This window comes from Leuciscus leuciscus (assembly GCF_965113295.1).
Source record: "Leuciscus leuciscus genome assembly, chromosome: 5".
Taxonomy (NCBI): Eukaryota; Metazoa; Chordata; class Actinopteri; order Cypriniformes; family Leuciscidae; genus Leuciscus; species Leuciscus leuciscus.
Genome location: NC_138729.1, coordinates 33,432,842 through 33,450,782, shown reverse-complemented (window position 1 = coordinate 33,450,782; position 17,941 = coordinate 33,432,842). Strand labels below are relative to the sequence as shown.

At 38.9% G+C, this 17,941-nt stretch overlaps 1 protein-coding gene across 2 annotated transcripts in view; it reads left to right on the top strand.

Annotated features, from left to right (window-relative positions):
- zzef1 (zinc finger, ZZ-type with EF hand domain 1) overlaps positions 1 to 17,941 on the top strand; it is a 49,493-nt gene that overhangs the window by 17,509 nt on the left and 14,043 nt on the right. For both annotated transcript variants that reach the window (XM_082169559.1, XM_082169558.1), the window contains exons 25-50: positions 1,307 to 1,449; positions 1,554 to 1,797; positions 2,583 to 2,662; positions 2,742 to 2,832; positions 2,931 to 3,432; positions 4,285 to 4,449; positions 4,549 to 4,668; positions 4,905 to 5,066; positions 5,671 to 5,800; positions 6,233 to 6,371; positions 6,542 to 6,707; positions 8,372 to 8,634; positions 8,752 to 8,921; positions 9,050 to 9,188; positions 9,451 to 9,623; positions 9,787 to 10,067; positions 10,992 to 11,166; positions 11,345 to 11,477; positions 12,077 to 12,309; positions 12,431 to 12,748; positions 12,980 to 13,080; positions 13,781 to 13,916; positions 14,010 to 14,369; positions 14,515 to 14,658; positions 14,752 to 14,920; positions 15,602 to 15,700. In XM_082169559.1, coding sequence (XP_082025685.1) covers positions 1,307 to 1,449; positions 1,554 to 1,797; positions 2,583 to 2,662; positions 2,742 to 2,832; positions 2,931 to 3,432; positions 4,285 to 4,449; positions 4,549 to 4,668; positions 4,905 to 5,066; positions 5,671 to 5,800; positions 6,233 to 6,371; positions 6,542 to 6,707; positions 8,372 to 8,634; positions 8,752 to 8,921; positions 9,050 to 9,188; positions 9,451 to 9,623; positions 9,787 to 10,067; positions 10,992 to 11,166; positions 11,345 to 11,477; positions 12,077 to 12,309; positions 12,431 to 12,748; positions 12,980 to 13,080; positions 13,781 to 13,916; positions 14,010 to 14,369; positions 14,515 to 14,658; positions 14,752 to 14,920; positions 15,602 to 15,700 — 4,836 coding nt within the window. The remainder of the gene's footprint in view (positions 1 to 1,306; positions 1,450 to 1,553; positions 1,798 to 2,582; positions 2,663 to 2,741; positions 2,833 to 2,930; positions 3,433 to 4,284; positions 4,450 to 4,548; positions 4,669 to 4,904; positions 5,067 to 5,670; positions 5,801 to 6,232; positions 6,372 to 6,541; positions 6,708 to 8,371; positions 8,635 to 8,751; positions 8,922 to 9,049; positions 9,189 to 9,450; positions 9,624 to 9,786; positions 10,068 to 10,991; positions 11,167 to 11,344; positions 11,478 to 12,076; positions 12,310 to 12,430; positions 12,749 to 12,979; positions 13,081 to 13,780; positions 13,917 to 14,009; positions 14,370 to 14,514; positions 14,659 to 14,751; positions 14,921 to 15,601; positions 15,701 to 17,941) is intronic.

Genomic DNA, 17,941 nt, shown 5'->3' with positions numbered 1-17,941 from the left:
TTAATGTTCGCTGATCAGTGTTCTGTTTATATGTGAATAAAAGCCTAAATTAAATCTGTTCATCATTTAAAGCAACCGAGTCTCTTCGTAAAACTAATCCATATGAATTGAGCTGTTTAGTCTGTAATTTTCTGATCTCTTTATGAACCTTTTGAAGCATCAAAGTGGTATTTTCGTAGACTGTCAATGGAGGGACAGGAATCTCTCAGATTTCATTAAAGCTACTCTGTGTGATATTTTCCCCCATCTAGCGGTGAAATTGTATATGACTACCCAGTGAATATTAGTTTCTGTTCCTTTCAATTTCGAGGGCGTTTTAACTCCTACGGTGGCCGTATTATTCCAAGATTAACATGGCTTCTAGTTCGACTTCGTCCAATTGCGCCTTTAAAAACTATCACCTGTGATCCGTCGCAGCACAGATTTATGTTACAAGGTAAACCATACTTTTTCACCATTGACGTGAGGAAAAGTAACGCAAGTTATACTAGAGGTCGTTCTGGCGTTATGCACAACCATGCTATGGTTAGACAAGCAACTATAAAACTTAGAATTTACACAAATAGGCTGAATTACCTGTCGAGAAGAAAGCAGGCAACTTCGGCGTCCGTTTTAAAATCTTTGCTCCTCATGAGCTCTTTCCATCTGGGAAAAGTTACTCCAGTATTGACTTTGGTCTTGCTGATTTGCCTGCCGCGTTGACGTTTTAATTCTCTCTTTCGCTTCCTTGGCAACTCTGCTACATGTCCTCGAAAATAGGCGTGATCCTCCATCAGCAATCTTTCAAATCTGCCGGCAGTCGCGAGTAATCTCTCCCTCGCATTCGTCTCTGTGTCACTGAGTGTAAAGGGCGAAAGGCGAAGCTTGAATTTACAGGTATGTCCCTCTTTGGCTAATGTAGTTTCAAGATGGAGGGGCAACATGGCGACCGGCATTCGAACCCCTCACCCGTATGTACTTTCAATGGCAGATTATAAACTTACGAGAATACTTTATTACTTGAAAGAAGTAAATATACATTAATGAGCACATATATTTTTGAAAGAACTAAGTGTTTTTTGCTAAGAATCAACTAGAAAAATTACACAGTGTAGCTTTAAAAATATCTTCATTTGTGTTCTGAAAATTAGAGAAAGTCTTACAGGTTTGGAACGTCATGAGGGTGAGTAAATTATGAAAATGTTTTCCTTTTTGGGTGAACTAACCTTTTAAACTGTCACAATATAAATTGCATATAGTTGAGGAAGTGTGAAAACACACTGACTTATGGTGTTGGTTTTGTGTCATGTCTACCTTCCTCTTGAAGAAATCCGTGGTGTGAAGGAGTTACCTGCAGGCTTGATGAACCATGTCCTGTCCTGTCCTCTATGGAAGCCTGTGTTCAGACAAGGATTGAGTGGGCTTCCCGCAGAAAAAACGTTAGCACAGGCCTGCCCAGACACCGACCAGGTGAGGGTACTAGGAATATTACTGTGTGTGTGTATCTGTATGTGTGTTTCAGTCCGAAAAAAGTCTAATTTCATTTGTGCGTCTTGTGCAATTTTGTTCAACAGGAAGAGCCAGCTCCTTGTGGAGATGAATTGGTGGAATTCCTGAAGGAGTTTGCTCGCTGGGATCCTTTGCAGGATTCTTCTGATGGCAGGACGGAGCTCATGAGGGCTCTTTTGATGACCTGCAAGAAGCAGCCATTCAGGAACGAGATTGCTCCGGGCTCAAAAGTGGACCAGGCAGTGAACGCCACCTGGGCGGCCATGGTGTATCACACACCAGCACTTCACCACAGTCTTAGGAGCTTTGGTAAGTAAAGACATTTTTAAGAGTTTTAAACAGGTTTAAGAGAGCAAACACTACAGAGAAATGTTGCTGACACTCTAAATCATTACTTGGTGAAACTGTTGAATCTATGTACTATGAACAAACTCCATGAATTAATTCTCAAATTGATGGGACCAGATTGTTTATACCCATTGTGGAATAGGCCATTCCAGAATGACACAAGTTTTTAATACTAGGAAAAGCTGCAGCTCATTTGCATTTAAAGGGACACACAGAAAACAACGCGTTTTTACTGACCCTCAAAAAGGGACAATTTTAACATGCTGTAAAAAATTATCTGTGGGTTATTTTGAGCTAAAACTTCACATACACACTCTGGGGACAACCGAGACTTATTTTACATTTTGTAAAAAGGGGCATTATACCACCCCTTTAAATTCCCTAAAATGTAATTGTTATATTTAAAGCTGGAGTCCGTAACTTTTGCCGCTCTTGCGGAACAGAACTGCATGCGTCTTGAATCTTAAATATTTCTTATTAATGTTTCTTTATTTTAAAACTCAAAATCCTAAAACTGTCCTGGTTTAAATTAGATTTTCGATGTGTACACAAGTATAGACTTTCACATTTCACACCATCTTCATTCATCAGGGTAATGCTTGCTCATCAAAACCTTGACTCCTTGGGACAGGCAGTATTTAGTCTGCTTCTGTAAGATGTTTGAATGAACAGGACAATTCAGTGGTCACACATGTAAATGTCCTTTTGACCATATTTCCTTTTCTTTCTCATCTTCCCTTCATTAGTTGCTAAAAACGGTCAGAGCGTTCTTAGCGAGGACATTATGCAGGTTTACACCCTCGCAGATGGCATCAGAACATGGATGGTTAGTATGGCTTTTGATCATTGGTTTTAAAATGCCATATTTATTTGTATTTACTCTCTCATTTAAACTGTTTTGGTAGTTGGAGATGAAACAACGCTACCTTATGGGGAAAATGAATGGTGTAGAGGAAAAAGATCGAAGTCAGAATGAGGTTACGATGGAGTCCCTTGGTAAATATTGATGCTATAAATGCACCTTTGATACACTTTTTTAAATTTTTTATAATGAGGCTGCATTCTCACTTTCCCTTTTTTCACTCTCTTAACAGCTGAAATTTGCATCAGTAGAAGTTTGTTCCTCTTTCAATTCAGCCCGAGCGGAGGAATCTCTGCACCTCCGGAACAAGAGTCTTCCAGACCTGAAGATGGCGCCTGTGCTGCTCCTCTTCTCCGATCTATTTCGACCACAGAGGGAGACTTCCAGCCCAGTCCCTCCATATCCCAGACCCCTGAGGGAGCAGAAGCAGCAGGGCCAGGTCAGAGTGAGCGGACACAGGAACAGGCATTCTCTGCATCAGTAGATGCTGGTCCTTCCAGCAGCATCAGTTCTCAGGGTGCCACGGGCTCCTCAGAAAGTCTACAGTCTCAAACAGGAGACCCTCTGTCCCCGTTAGTCTTCCCACGTAAAGCACCTTTCAGTCGGGGACGCTTGAGGCTCCTGTCCTTACGATCTATGGAGGAGCCTCGCACAGCACCACCTGTCAAAGAGCGCTTCCCGATCCTCAAACACATCCTCAGCTTTTTGAAGGACATGGTCATTAATGAGAGCAGGTATGAACTGAGTATTTTCACCTCATGATGTGAATAGCTAGAAGTATGATGCCATTATTCAACAGATTTTGATGCATAAACTCACACACGTCGTGCTAACCCGTATGATTATCTGACACACTGTTATACTAGTAGAGTATATACTAGTAGATACTATGCTGAATGTCCTGTTGGCTTTTTTCCACACAGTAAAACTGAATAGTGACCTGGGCTCTAAATGTGACAGTGTTAATGATCTTACAAGTAGCCCTTACAACTTGTTTGCTAAGTTTGACTGAAATTACAGCTATTAGTTGCTGAAATATCATGTATATTTGAACCGTTATCTATGCATTAAAATCTGTTGAATTATGGTAGCATACTGTACTTCTGAGAAATGCTTCTTTTTGTTGTGCATTTTTTTAATGTAATTAAAATATTATTACAAATGTTGCTAACACTTTGTAATAAATATACAGTAATAAATTACTTACAAATCATTAACAAAGTATTAGTTTATAATTAAGACATAGTTAATTTATTGGGAGCAAACTGGTAACCCGAAGGTTGAGGGTTCGATACTCAATACTGGCAGAAAATGCAAAAGAAGTCTCTTATTCACATCAAGGCTGTATTTATTTGTTTTCTACTTTAATATATTTTAAAATGTAATTTATTCCTGTGATAACGGCACAGTCTTCAGTCACAATGTGGGAGGCATTGTCCTGCTTTATTTCTTTAATAGTCTCACTGAGCCCAAACCTCTGGTCAAAATCCTAAAACTTTGTTTATTTCCAGATTTTCAATGTGTGCGTATGTGGTGACATGCCTCTGATCAGTAGTAATGAAGTGTTCTTGTGTGTGTGTGTTCAGTGTTCTTCAAACTCTGGCTCTGAAGAAAGCGCAGGCTCTGAGTGTGTGTGAGGTGCTGGAGCTCGTGCAGAAGTGTATACTCACCCTGGGGAAACCGCACCTCTTCCAGGCACCCTGTATTTTGTTTCTCCAGGAACTCTTGGCCTGTCAGAAAGATTTCACCAAGTATGTTATCCAACAAAATGGGCTGTCATTTCTTATGGTAATAATAATATCTACTAGTACTATCCTAATCATTATTTTAACTCTATCTTTCTTTCTCAGTTACTTTTCTCAGTTGGCGGGCAGCGGGCAGGAGATGAGGGAGCTGGTCAGGCATTCGCATCATCAGCTGGTTCTCATGCTAGTAGCGGCCGTGCAGGGCTTCAACGCACTGAACGAAAAGTGGGTTCTCTCTCCCCTGTTTTTAAACATCTGTTCTACAACATAAATTACATAGTCATACCCTGAACACGAAACCCTTGTGTGCTTTAGAAGTTGCTAATAATAAAGTTGCCACATAAGGACTACAAATACATGCTTGATAAATCGTGACAACTGCTGTAGTCCTTATATACAACATATTCTTTTTTATGTCCTTTCTATCTTTTATGCCCGTTATGTCGTCTTTATGTCCTCAGGGTCCTGCTGCCTGCCCTGTCATGTGTGCAGACATGTCTGTTGCATTTGCTGGATATGAGCTGGGAGGCCGAAGATTTGTCACTGTTTCAGGACATCAAACTGCCTGATCTTCTGCTCACCATGTCACAGGAAAACATCAGTGTACATGACATTGCCATCAGGTATGAGCTGGCTCAGGACAGATCTGATCTATTTGGTTTTTAGTGTTTAAATTGGGTTCGTTTTTTAAATATAATTTAATCATTTAAAGTCATCCTGTGGACCCCTGGGTGAGAACCACTGATCTAGAGTAAACTTGATTATTAAATTGGTATTTTATTAAAAAAGACACATGAAGCATGTGCGTTATTGAAATAGTGTATTGTTATGACCATATTAATTTATGATGCTCATGTTGACTTTGACAATGTCCCTATAGAATTGAAGGAAAGGTCTTTTCCAATAAAACACCAAATTAAATGTATGACAAATGACTGCAGCCACGGGGACTTCAATTGTTTAAAGACTTCAGTATAAAAGGAGAGAGACAGACAGACAGTGGATGTCCAAATCAATTATCTGTTGACTTCTAACGTGTAGTTGTTGAACATGTCTTGAGTACTTTCGTGAGCTTTGTTGTTGTTAGTTGCTTTGCATTATTGAAACCGTTAATAGAGCGTAATTTAACTACACTTAATCCTGATCTCAAAAACTAGGCTTAAAATGTATCAAATGTTTTATTTGGCTTCTCATCTGTCCTTTTCTGCATGTGACATGGTGGTGTAGTCAGTGGACGGAGGAGGATGAGATCGCTGACTACGAGAGGAACTGTGAATGGATGGATGAGTGTTTGGACGGCATGTTTGAGAAATGGTTTGACAAGATCAGCCAGGCCTCAGTGGAGGACAAGAGAAAGGTACAGATATCACATCAAATGATCATCCTGTACAGTAAAACTGTAGATCACAAAAGACCATCAAAGTTCATATTAATTACATTTTATTTTAATTACAATTAAATGAGGCAGCTAACTTAACACAAAAAGTAACTTTTGGGTGGAGGTATTGCATTATTATTCATGCTTGTCATCTTTATTGAATGTATTCCTGCAAACCAATGGTTAATCTCTGCAAACACAAGTAAATGTCAGCATCCACAGTAATGCCTGATCATAAGATATACATTCACTTTGTTCAGGCAGAGCAAATATTAAAGTTTTTAAGTTTAAATCTGTTATCATCTGTGAACATCTGCAAAAGCACAGATTTCACACACTTCCATATGCAACCTACCCAATAAACATATTGTATATTTTTGTTGCTCATTCACTGACCTTTGACCTTTGCAGATGCACATGTTCATTGCACGCTACTGCGACCTGCTAAATGTGGAGATTTCGTGTGACGGCTGCGAGCGGATCGCACCGTGGCATCGCTACCGGTGCCTGCAGTGCACAGACATGGACCTGTGCAAGACCTGCTTCCTCAGTGAGTCACTTACGCTGTAATGAAGGGAAAGCAACATTGTCATGAAGCATTATTTCCACTTATTTATTACAATAACATAAAGTTATACACTATGCAATGAATCTATTGCAGCAGCAGCAGCACATTTCTCTGGAGTGCGTGTGTTGAACGGTTTTGCTCTTCTTGTTCAGGTGGTGCTAAACCAGAAGGCCATGAGGATGACCATGAGATGGTCAACATGGAGTATGCCTGTGACCACTGCCAGGGCCTTATTGTGGGCAGCAGGATTAACTGTAATGTCTGTGAGGACTTTGATCTGTGCTTTGGCTGTTACAATGCCAAGAAATACCCAGACAGGTAATACACGCAGGGGTGTGCAATATCATCTGTTTTAATGATGGGATCTGACATTATCGAATATGTCCCTTACTTCCCAAAAACAATCCTAGAGATTCCACGCATACACTGCGTGACGTAGCCTTTTAAGTTTAGGACTTCTGCACATGCGCATTTAGATCTTGAATGCTTTCACTGCAAGATTTACTTGATAACACTTTATTTAGTAGTTTCCATGTTACATGTACTTACCATAGTAATAACAGTAAATTATGCATAATTACATGCAACTAACCCTCAACCAAATCCTAATCCTACCCTAACTCTATAATAAGTACATGCAGTTGCTTAATATTACTCAGTACTTAAATATGTAATTAAACTGCAACAATGACACCTTAAAATAAAGTGTAATCATTTACTTTTATTAATATAAAAGAATATTTGTCTTTTAGGCTATTTTTATATCCTATGATATAGTTAAGCAATCACACAAAGAGTGACTTTTTTTGTGTGTTTTCTTTTTTATATCAGCACGGTTGCAAATGTGATATTTATTTTATACAACAGTTTAATAAACAAGAAGTAACTTACATTTTATACACGATATTGCCTGTTTATGCTCCATTTCCCCAACAAAAATAGTTCTAAACAAAGCCACAGCAGATCTGTTTTGCATCTGAGCAACACACTGCAGTGTTTTGTTACTGAATGAATCAGTCCTCTTGAATGAATTTGTTGAATGAATGATTCAATGACTCCCTCAATAAGAAAGTCAAATGCTCATTCCTGATATAATTGGCCATTTGAACAAATCTGTTGAATAATAATAATATTATATCTGTGCTGATCTCAAGCTCCCCCCATGATGATTTCAATCTCTCCATTGCAAAGACGTATTTGGTTGATACTGATTTCATTTGATTGGTAACAACCCTATAGTGTCTTATTATTCTAATTTAATTTATTTATTAAATTTGATCAAGAATTTGACACAAAAGATGCGTAGGCTACATTTAATTAGGTAAGAAAAAATGCTTTTATAAAGACAAAAATGCCCATAAATGGTAAAAATCTATTTAAACTTATTGGTAAATTTAATTTCTGTCACTGCTGCGAACTAACCACTACACAGAATATGCGGAATATCAAAAACTTTAGGAGTCTTCAACCTGCCAAAGTACCAGCACAATAACACACTCAGCAAAATATAGTTTAATTACTGTTATCGTTTCTAAAATCCCAGAAAATATCAAGATTTTTTCAATATCGCACACCCTTAAATACACGTGCCACACAATTGTGAAGACAACCACTAGCATGTATGGGTTGTTTATAGTCTGAGACAGCAACTAAACAATGGTCATTAAAGTACAAACCATTCCCAAACTATTTTTCAAAATAAACAACAATGTATATAATATATACATTTACATTTATGCATTTGGCAGACGCTTTTATCCAAAGCGACTTACATCGTATTTCAAGGTACACATTTACATTCTTATCAATTCTTGCTTTCCCTGGGAATCGAACCCATGACCTTGGCATTGCAAGCACCAACGCTCTACTGTTTGAGCTACAGGAAAGATAGCTCATATACAAAGATATCATATACACACACACACTGTATATAAACTTAGAAATTATATTTATTTATTATTAATTTTTTCCCCTCTCTCCAGCCATCTGCCCACCCACCGTATCACAGTGTACCCTATGGTCACCATCCGCATCAGTGACCGCCACAGACTCATCCAGCCCTACATACATAACTACTCCTGGCTTCTTTTTGCCACGCTCGCCCTGTTCACCTCTGAGCTGGTCAGCGAGAGAGCGCAGGACGGAGAGCCTCTGGATGATGTCACCCTCGGTTATGCCAGCGCTCTGCAGACCCACTGCTCTGACATCATCAATGAGTGCCTGCTGAAGGGACAGACTGGGAAAGGTAATCAGTATATTTGAATGTTCATGATCTGTTAGGGATTATATTATGTGTGTTAACTAGAAATGGAAGTCTGAAGTGGTTTGTATGTATAGTTAGAGTTGCTGTTGTTTCCTGTAGGTTTACGAGCCTCTGCCCTGCTGTCCCTGCTTTCTTCGAATGAATCGGCCACAGAGAGTGAACTGTGTCCTGCGACGGCTGGCTCCTCTCAGGACATCAGCAGCACAGACACCTCCTCACTGCCTAGCAGCACTACAGCTATCTGCTCCCCTTTGCTACCTAGAGACAGAGTCAGTCACTGCACACACTACATTACTGAAGCTCTTTGCCTTTTTTTTAAAAAAAAATTTTTTTTTATCTGTGACAAAAAAAATGTACAATCTGTCCTCATGATATTGTTTTTTTCCCTCTTGACAAGAAACTCCAAAAGCAGGAGCCTAATGCAGAAGGTGATGCGAGGAGGAGGAAGCTAGTCTCTGAAGATACGTCAGACTCGTCCAGTGCAAGTCAGACACCCTCTGTGTCTAGTGAGGACACACTGTCCCCTGGAGTCAGAGGTGAGCCTGTGGGGGTTTCGTTTTCTCTTAGTAGTCTTCAATAATCAAAAGCTCTAGTCTACAGTATAATATCTTTATTTAGTCAAAGTTTGATTTCTACTTTTGGTGTAAATTTGTTGCATTTGAATGTCTTGTGGGATTCAGTGAAAGACAACGGAACATAGAAGGTGTAAATGAGGACAAAACTACTAGAGTAAAGATGTTGTGACAGCATTATAGGTAGCTAATTTAGTGTATTTGTTTGTTTTTTTTTGTGTCTCAGTTTCAGAGTCAAGTGGAGATACTATCACATCTCCTACCTCCGAAAATTTGGACACGTATAAAGACCAGGAGGAAAAGACAGCCCGGGGGCCGCTACAGGAACACGTGTTTGCTGAATGCTCCAGAGAGAGAATTCTGGGATTGTTGGCAGCCATGTTGCCTGCAACCAAACCGGTAACAACAAAGATTCAAGTTTAATTTGTAATTGTTGGCTTTTGGTTTGTTGGCAGAGATTACTTTGGAAAATGTTTGATTTGTAACCATTTTAAATGCCTCTTTTGTTTTTCACATTTCTAATCTACAAAATATGCTAATATTCAAATGTAATCCTCTATAGGGCAGCCCAGTATCTTTGTCCAGCTTGAGTCCCATCCTGCCACTGCTGTTCAGAGTGGTCATCTCGAATGCCGGCTGTCTCAATGAAACATACCACCTGACACTAGGTCTTCTGGGACAGCTTCTGTTAAGGATTGCTCCTGCTGAGGCTGATGCAGCTGTGTCCGAGGCACTGACAGATAAATTTGAGCTCCTCACCCTCGGAGATGGAGCAGCACTTGATGTTCCTGGTTGGAAGACCACTCAACTGCTCTTCAGTCTGGGAGCAGTGTGTCTGGACAGGTAGTGTGATGTAATATGTAACATATGGCTGAATATAATGCGTATGAGAGGTCTTCAACCTGAATAGGGAGACAGAGCTGAACACATTTTACGGTTCAATATTGTATAAATATTGAGCTATGTGCATTTTGACCTATATTAAAATGCATTTAGCACCATATTAATGTATTTATGATACTTACATTGTATGTTATAAATAATGCTGCCATTGCAAAGCCACTTAAATAATCATTTTTATGTACAGTGTCAGTTTGGGGTCAGTAATGTAATATATATATATATATATATATATATATATATATTTTTTTTTATATATATATATATATATATATATATATATATATATATATATATATATATATATTGTACTTTATTGTATTAAATTTACCAGACATTTATAATGTTAACAGAAGTTTTCTATTCTGTTTGTCAAAGAATCCTAAAACATTGCATCATGTTTTCCACAAAAATATTATGCAGCACAACTGTTTTTCAAATTTTGTAATACTAAGAAATGTTTCTGGAGCAGCAAATCAGTATATTAGCTTGATTTCTAAAGGATAATGTGACACTGAAGACTGGAGTAATGATGCTGAAAATTCAGCTTTGCCGTCACAGGAATAAATGACATTTTAAAATAATTATAAATACAAAATGGTTATTTGTTTTTCCTTTATTTTTGGTCAAGTAAATGCAGCCTTGGTGAACAAGAACTCTTTCTAAAAAAACAAAACATTTTTTAAATCTTACTGACCACAAAAGAGACAATGAAACATTTTGCTGAACTTTACCTTTTTTTTACTTCAGCTTTGTTGGAAGTTTTTGTATTTTTATATATTTTTAATTGAATTTGAACAAAATTATGTTTTATATAACACTTTTCACTTGTGTCTGTGTCCATCACCTGTCTTTACATGACAACAGTCGTATCGGTCTGGATTGGGCATGTTCAGTGGCGGAAATCTTGCGGAACCTGAACGTTTCTTCACAGTGGTGTGCTGTTGTGGCAGCTTTCACTGATCACTGCATCCAGCAGTTACCACAGCAACTTAAGAGAACCAACCTCTTCACTTTGCTGGTGCTCGTGGGATTCCCTGAGGTATGAACGAACATGCCACACGTGCATGCTAACACGCTTAATATAGGCCTGTATTAAGTTAAATGTAGAATTATATAACAATGTGCAGTTACAATCACACTTATTTGAAGATGCAAAATCCCTTTACATATAACATTTTGAAAAAGCTGCTCATAATAAATGTGTCTCTTGATATTAGGTTCTGTGCATGGGGACTCAGGCTGTGTTCATCGATAATGCCAACGAACGGCACAACATGATTCTGCTCAAACACTTCACTGAGAAGAACAGAGCTGCTGTGGTGGACGTCAAGACTCGTAAGAGAAGAACAGGTGCGATTAGAGCTGTCAATGGTTTCTTCACACTTATCACACTCATCTCTCAAATTTTCTGACCTGTAAAAATACCAGATATGCACGAGTCTTTCAGCTCAGTCTAAAATCACATGACTGCCAATGATATTCAAACCCACCTTCATTTACAAAGGGTGTGTCTGCTTTACTCCCTTGTTTAACAGACTTTTTGTATGAAGGTACCTCTTAAGTAAACTTAATGGCTTCTAAGGCTTTTAATACAACGGAGCAAATATTTGATGACTGCAATGTGTATTTCTCCATTGTAAAACAATCATATGCTGAAAAACAAAATGTTTGTTTTGATTGAACTGGCTTTCAAATTTCGACCACTGAAAGTATGTTGTAGGTAGTACAATGGGCAGCATCTTACAGATTCGCTACTATCTTCAGAATTTAAGTCGATGAAGACATCTCAGTAGACAGGATGTTCAATAAACATTCAACTAGGACTTCTTAACCGCAGTTAATGGCTGCGTAGAGGACATTTCAGAAACACCCATGGTCACTCAAAATGGTAAGTAATGGTAAGAAATGGCGTTAATGCGACTCTCTGTGTCTACTGTATTTCCTCTCAGTGAAAGACTACCAGTTAGTCCAGGCGCATGAGAGCAGCAGCAGGAATGATGTGGAGTCTCATGAGGGACAGGCTGTGTCCCTGACCTCCGCCCACCTGAGCTGCTACCTGAAGAACTTCACCTCTATTGTGAGTCACCTGCTGCAGGTCGAGGTGGACAGCAGCGCCCAAGATGCTGTGGAGGCCACCTGGGTGCTCTCTCTCGCTCTTAAAGGACTCTATAACACTCTGAAGGTATTCACCAGACACCTAAACTCTGTGTGTACACATTATATAAACTTTAGTTTCCAAATACATTTTGGGGTCATTATATAAATACACAAGTCATGAGTGGTCATGTTTTCCTCTCTTGCAGAAGCACGGTGTGGATCAAGCCCAGGAGGCCATCCAAGGCTCCGGCCTAATGCAGCTCCTGGTCCGTAAGTGCAGCAAAGGCACAGGCTTCAGCAAGATGTGGCTTTTACGAGACCTAGAGATCCTCTCCATCATGCTTTATTCCTCCAAGCGAGAGATCCACTCCATGGCAGAGGACGGAGACACGGAGACAGATGGAGAGAAGGAGAGAGAGAAAGAGCATGACTCTGATCACTCCAGCTGCTGCGCTGATGATGCTGATCCAAACAGACCGGATCCACTGGAAGGACTGGATGAAGAGACAAAGATCTGTTTCCAGGTTAGGCTTCAGACACTCATCCTCTGTTAGACGTGGGCCTTTTTCACCTCCTTCTGTTCTTCTCATATCTCCTCCAGAAGTTTGATCTTGAATCATCAGATTGATTGAGTGTTGTAATTGCTTCTCACCAGCTGAATTGGAGAAGGAAAGGGGTTGGATAATTCACAGTACTAGAATGTAGAAATTAGTTTGTAGAGGAATAATTAGCTCTGATATTTGTCTTGCTCTTAGATTACCCATGATGCTCTCAATGCCCCACTGCACATCTTGAGAGCCATGTATGAGCTCCAGATGAAGAGGACAGACTCTTTCTTCCTTGAGGTGCAGAAAAGGTGAGTTACACTTTGTAACTTTGTGAGTAAATTTTATGGGCTAATGACCTCAAAAATGTGCATACCCCTTGCAGAATCAGAAATAATATATGAAAAAATAAGAGACATGGGGCCAGATTTACTAAACAGGGCAAAGTAGCGTAAGCGCAATTCCCAAAAAGTGCCAATGGGAGTGTAAAGTTCTGCTTGTGATCACCTTGCATGATTCATTTAAATACTCTCCTCTTATAAATTTTGCGTCTGAAAGTGAAACTCCTACAACTGCATATGCAATAAGGTCAGCCATAAAAATATCTGTTCACACATTTTCAGTGCTAATTTTTCACTACGCGTCTTTAGTAAATCCTGACAGTAGTTTATTACCGGCAAAAAAAGTTTTCGCTGGCGCAAGCTGTTAGTAAATCTGGCCCATAGTTTGACTGAAATTACACAAATCTGTGCATCAGTGACTTCTTGATCTGTAATCTCTCAGTGAGCGGTTTATTATAAAACAAATAATTTAGAAAATATTTAAAATAGCATCATCCATTTTTATCTATCCTTAATATCTACACAGTGCTAAAGTTCCTGCAGATTTTGTGAGGGGTGTGCAAACTTATAAGCAGAATTCTAAATAAATATTGTGTGTAACTCAGTTGTATTAAATAAAATCAAAGACTTTCTCTCAAATAATCCTTTTTTCTAAAATATCATCTCAAAGGTTTGACGGTGATGCTATAAAAACCGATGAGACTATTCGTACGCTGGCACAGAAGTGGCAACCATCTAAAAGACCTCGTTCTGAGGAAAGAAGCACCAAGGCTGTAGATACTGATATTATCATTGTGCCCTGTGTGGTAAGACTAATTTTTAAGATTAAACTTATATTTGAGTATATTTTGTGATCTTGGGTAAATTAATTTAATTCACTCTACTTTCTTTGACCTTAGTCTAAACCTACCCGGTGTGAACGAGCCACAGAAGAAACGAACGTCATCACACAGAAACTTATCACCAACAGCGAGAGCGACCTGCAGCTGAGTTACGCCAAACAGCGGCGCACCAAAAGCTCAGCTCTGTTGCATAAAGAGCTGGACGCCCGCAGTAACAAGGCAGTGCGACAGTACCTTTTCAAGGTGAACGAGGCCATTGCTATCCTGTACGCGCGTCATGTGTTGGCGACACTGCTGTCCAACTGGCCTTCTGACACACCCATCAGAGAGGAAGACCTTGAGCTGAGTGGAGCTTCTCACATGGCCTACATACTGGACATGCTCATGCAACTAGAGGAGAGACCGATGTGGGAGAAGGTGAGAAGGGGATTTGTAGTCAGGATCTAAAATGCCAAACCTGTGAGTGAGTTGAGAAAATTTACAAGGCAGGAAGTATTTGTTTCTTTCAATGAAACTACCATTATTACTAGCATAAATTTCTTCCTCACATATTGCATCTCAGATCTTGCAGAAGGTACTGAGGGGCTGCAGCCAGAGCATGCTGGGTAATCTGTCACTGACTGCATGTCAGTTTATGGAGGAGCCTGGGATGGCCGTGCAGGTCCGTGAGTCCAAGCACCCGTATGACAACAATACCAACTTTGAGGTATGAATTCCATTTTATTTTTTTAATTCAAAATCCATTGATCACGATTGAGTCTTTCTGGTCCACTCAATGTCATCCTTTGCATTGTCTCAGGATAAGGTGCACATCCCCGGAGCGATCTTCCTGTCTGTGAAGTTCGACTCACGCTGTCACACAGAGGAAGGATGTGACGAGCTCCTGATGGCCAGCAGTAGCGACTTCCTGCAGGACCTGCACACTTTCAGTGGTTCTCACCAGAAATGGACGGACTTTGAGATTCCTGGTGAGAGTTTGAGAAAGTGGCATGTTTGAGTGCTAGTGGTTTATAAATAAATCATAACAGACTTACGTTTACTTGGTTTGGACTTACTTTTACTTGAGTTGGAATTTCTACATAAATTGGTCATATAATTAAATCATAACAAGAGACTAAGTCTGCTTTTAAAAGTAGTACACAAACATGATGGTTCGCTGTCAGCTAAACTGAAACTGTAAAGAGGTCCAGTATTCCTGCTGACATTTGTGCTGGTCTGATCCATAAGTACAGGAAACGTTTGGAGGAGTTTATGCTGCCAAAAAGAAAAACAACCATATATTATATCCAATACTTCCCAAATCAAATAACTGACTTTTCTCTGTGCTAAGGCCAAAGCAAATTGTACTAAGGCCAAAGCAAATTGTTAAAATATAATTTGGAAAATATTGACTTTTTTAATTAAATATTACATGTAATTAAATATAATAATATAGAATATTAAGATAAACATAAAAAAAAAGAATATAATGTTAAATCAATTGTTGTGATGGATTAGAAAAAAATGTATGGCCACTTTTTATAGAAATCCAGGTCAGTCTAAAGGGTTCACATATGTTTTCCTGCAGTTGTATATCTGCTGATGTACATGCATTTTAACTTTAGTTATAATGACAAATGAAAACATATTTTTTTCTCTTTCTCCTCTAGGGGACACTCTCTACTTCAGGTTTATATCAGATATGAGTAACACAGAATGGGGCTACAAGTTCACTGTGACTGGTGGCCATCGAGGGCGCTTCCAGACTGGTATGCTTTTGCAGTCATTTACTTAACTCTTGATGTCTCTTTTGATGTCTGTGAACAATGTCCTCTAGTCACTGTTATTCTTCGGCCTGTGCTGTCATCATATCCCTGTCTGGTTACTGTCCTCTACAAGTACACCCTCTAATAAGCCCCCCCAAAAAAGTCCATCTTGTTCATCAAGCATTTCACTTGAGACTTGAATTCTTATAGTCTTTTAGAGATGTAATGTTGGTGTCTCACTTGCTGATTTTCAGTAGTAAGCTTCATTTACACTGCAGTTTGAGAATCAGAGGGGGTCGGTGTGCACGGACGTGTCTCTCAGCGTGTGAGAGCGTTAACAGCCCAAAAAACTCAACTTCCTGCTGAGTCAATGGCCCTGCCGACCCTCCGATCATAACTAACACATTTAAAATGAATGAAGGCAGTCAGTTGGGTTACAAGTGAGCTACTTCTAATGCTGAACAGAAAACGCAAATGTGACATATCACAAACACTGACTGTTAAACCATAATGATCTGAGTATTTGTCTAAATAAATGAAAAAATAAAACACAAACTACAATCAGTCATTTAAATTCTGAATTTAGGCTTCTTGAGATTCATTTTGTACAGTATAGAAAACTAAAACTATGGGTTGAGTACGGGTTACCATACTTGGCCTTCACGTCATGTTACTGTCACTTACTATATAAATAATACTAAAATAACACCGTACGATTACATTTAACAGTGTTAAATTATTAGTGTTTTAAAGAATGATAAAATATGTAAAATGAGCATGAACACTTCAGTATCCAATATCTACTGATATTGATAAATGAAAAATATATTGTATATATACCAATATATTGATCATTTATCCATTACAGAATTCTCATCCACAACCCAGTTGCCCAGGCCATTCACACACAGACGTTTTAGAACGTGGGCGCAACAGTCATACACCTCCATATTGAGAATGTTTGCTTGGGTAAACAATGTAAAACACTTACTGGTATACTTAAAAGAATTCTGTGAATGGCCCTTAGTATGTAAACCTCTGAGCATATGATTGATCATGACTGTCAGTAGTGAGTCACGACACAAGTCACTTTGAACTCTTCTCCTGAGCCTTGTCCACTTATAATCAAAGAATTATTTAATAGACTCTGTTTCTGACGTTATTATTCTAAAATGGAATATCAAATGAGTTTCCCCTGCCATGAAAGCAGCGCCTCATTTATGAAGTCTGCCAACTCATTGGTTTTTTCACAGATGAGGCTTAAGAGGGTAAACAAGAGAAAGAAAACAGCCCCACATGTGGATTTATGTTCTTCCTTTTATATTCTTTTCAATTTGCAAGTTAAATGGGTCCTATTGTGTTTTTTCACATTTCCTCAAATTTCTTTAGTATGTAATGTTGCTGTTTGAGTATAAAAAAGGTCTGCAATGTTACAAAGCATAAAGTCCACTCTAAAGGGAGTTATTCCCTATATCAGTAAGAACCGTTTCTGAACTTGCTGAACAGCTTTGATTGTAGTCTTGAGTTTTCTTCCAGGAACGTACACCTCACAATTCCTCATTTAAATATTTCCTTCCCAAGGCATACACAATAAAAGAGGTGAGGCCTGATTGAGTTGCGTGAGTAGTGTGTTGTTGAACTGACGTTATAGTTAGAATAGTTAGTTATGGCTGCACAATATGCGATATGCGACTGACATTGCGATTATTTTGTTTTTCTGCAATATGAAAACAGTTTTGCCAGATGACTTGAATAGCTGTATCTGGAAAGAATTAATCATTCTAGAATTCTTCAATTATTGTGTGATATTGTAGGGGAGTGAATACAAAGTACAAGCATTAGATAAATAAGATATAAATGAAATAAATAGTGCTTTATGTTTTTCATTTAAGTCTAACAGTATTCAGGTACAGAAATTGAATAATCAAATGTAAAATAACGCTGATAGAGGCAGAAGAGAACGAAACTGTGTGTTCCGAAATTAGTTCTTTTTCACGTCTTCCACTCGAATGGCTTAAAATCACTTAAATGTTTAAACCTACAACGCGTGTAAATGATAAACTTTCACTGTGGGGCCTGGTCTGTACGGATCACAGATCAACTACGATCCCTATACTTGACATCACACATCCTGCGACATGACTATCGCAGAGGCACACGTCGCGATATCGATGCTAAAACGATATATTGTGCAGCCCTAGTTACAGTAGTGTTTACAGCACCTCAGGAAGGTTATGGTAAGGG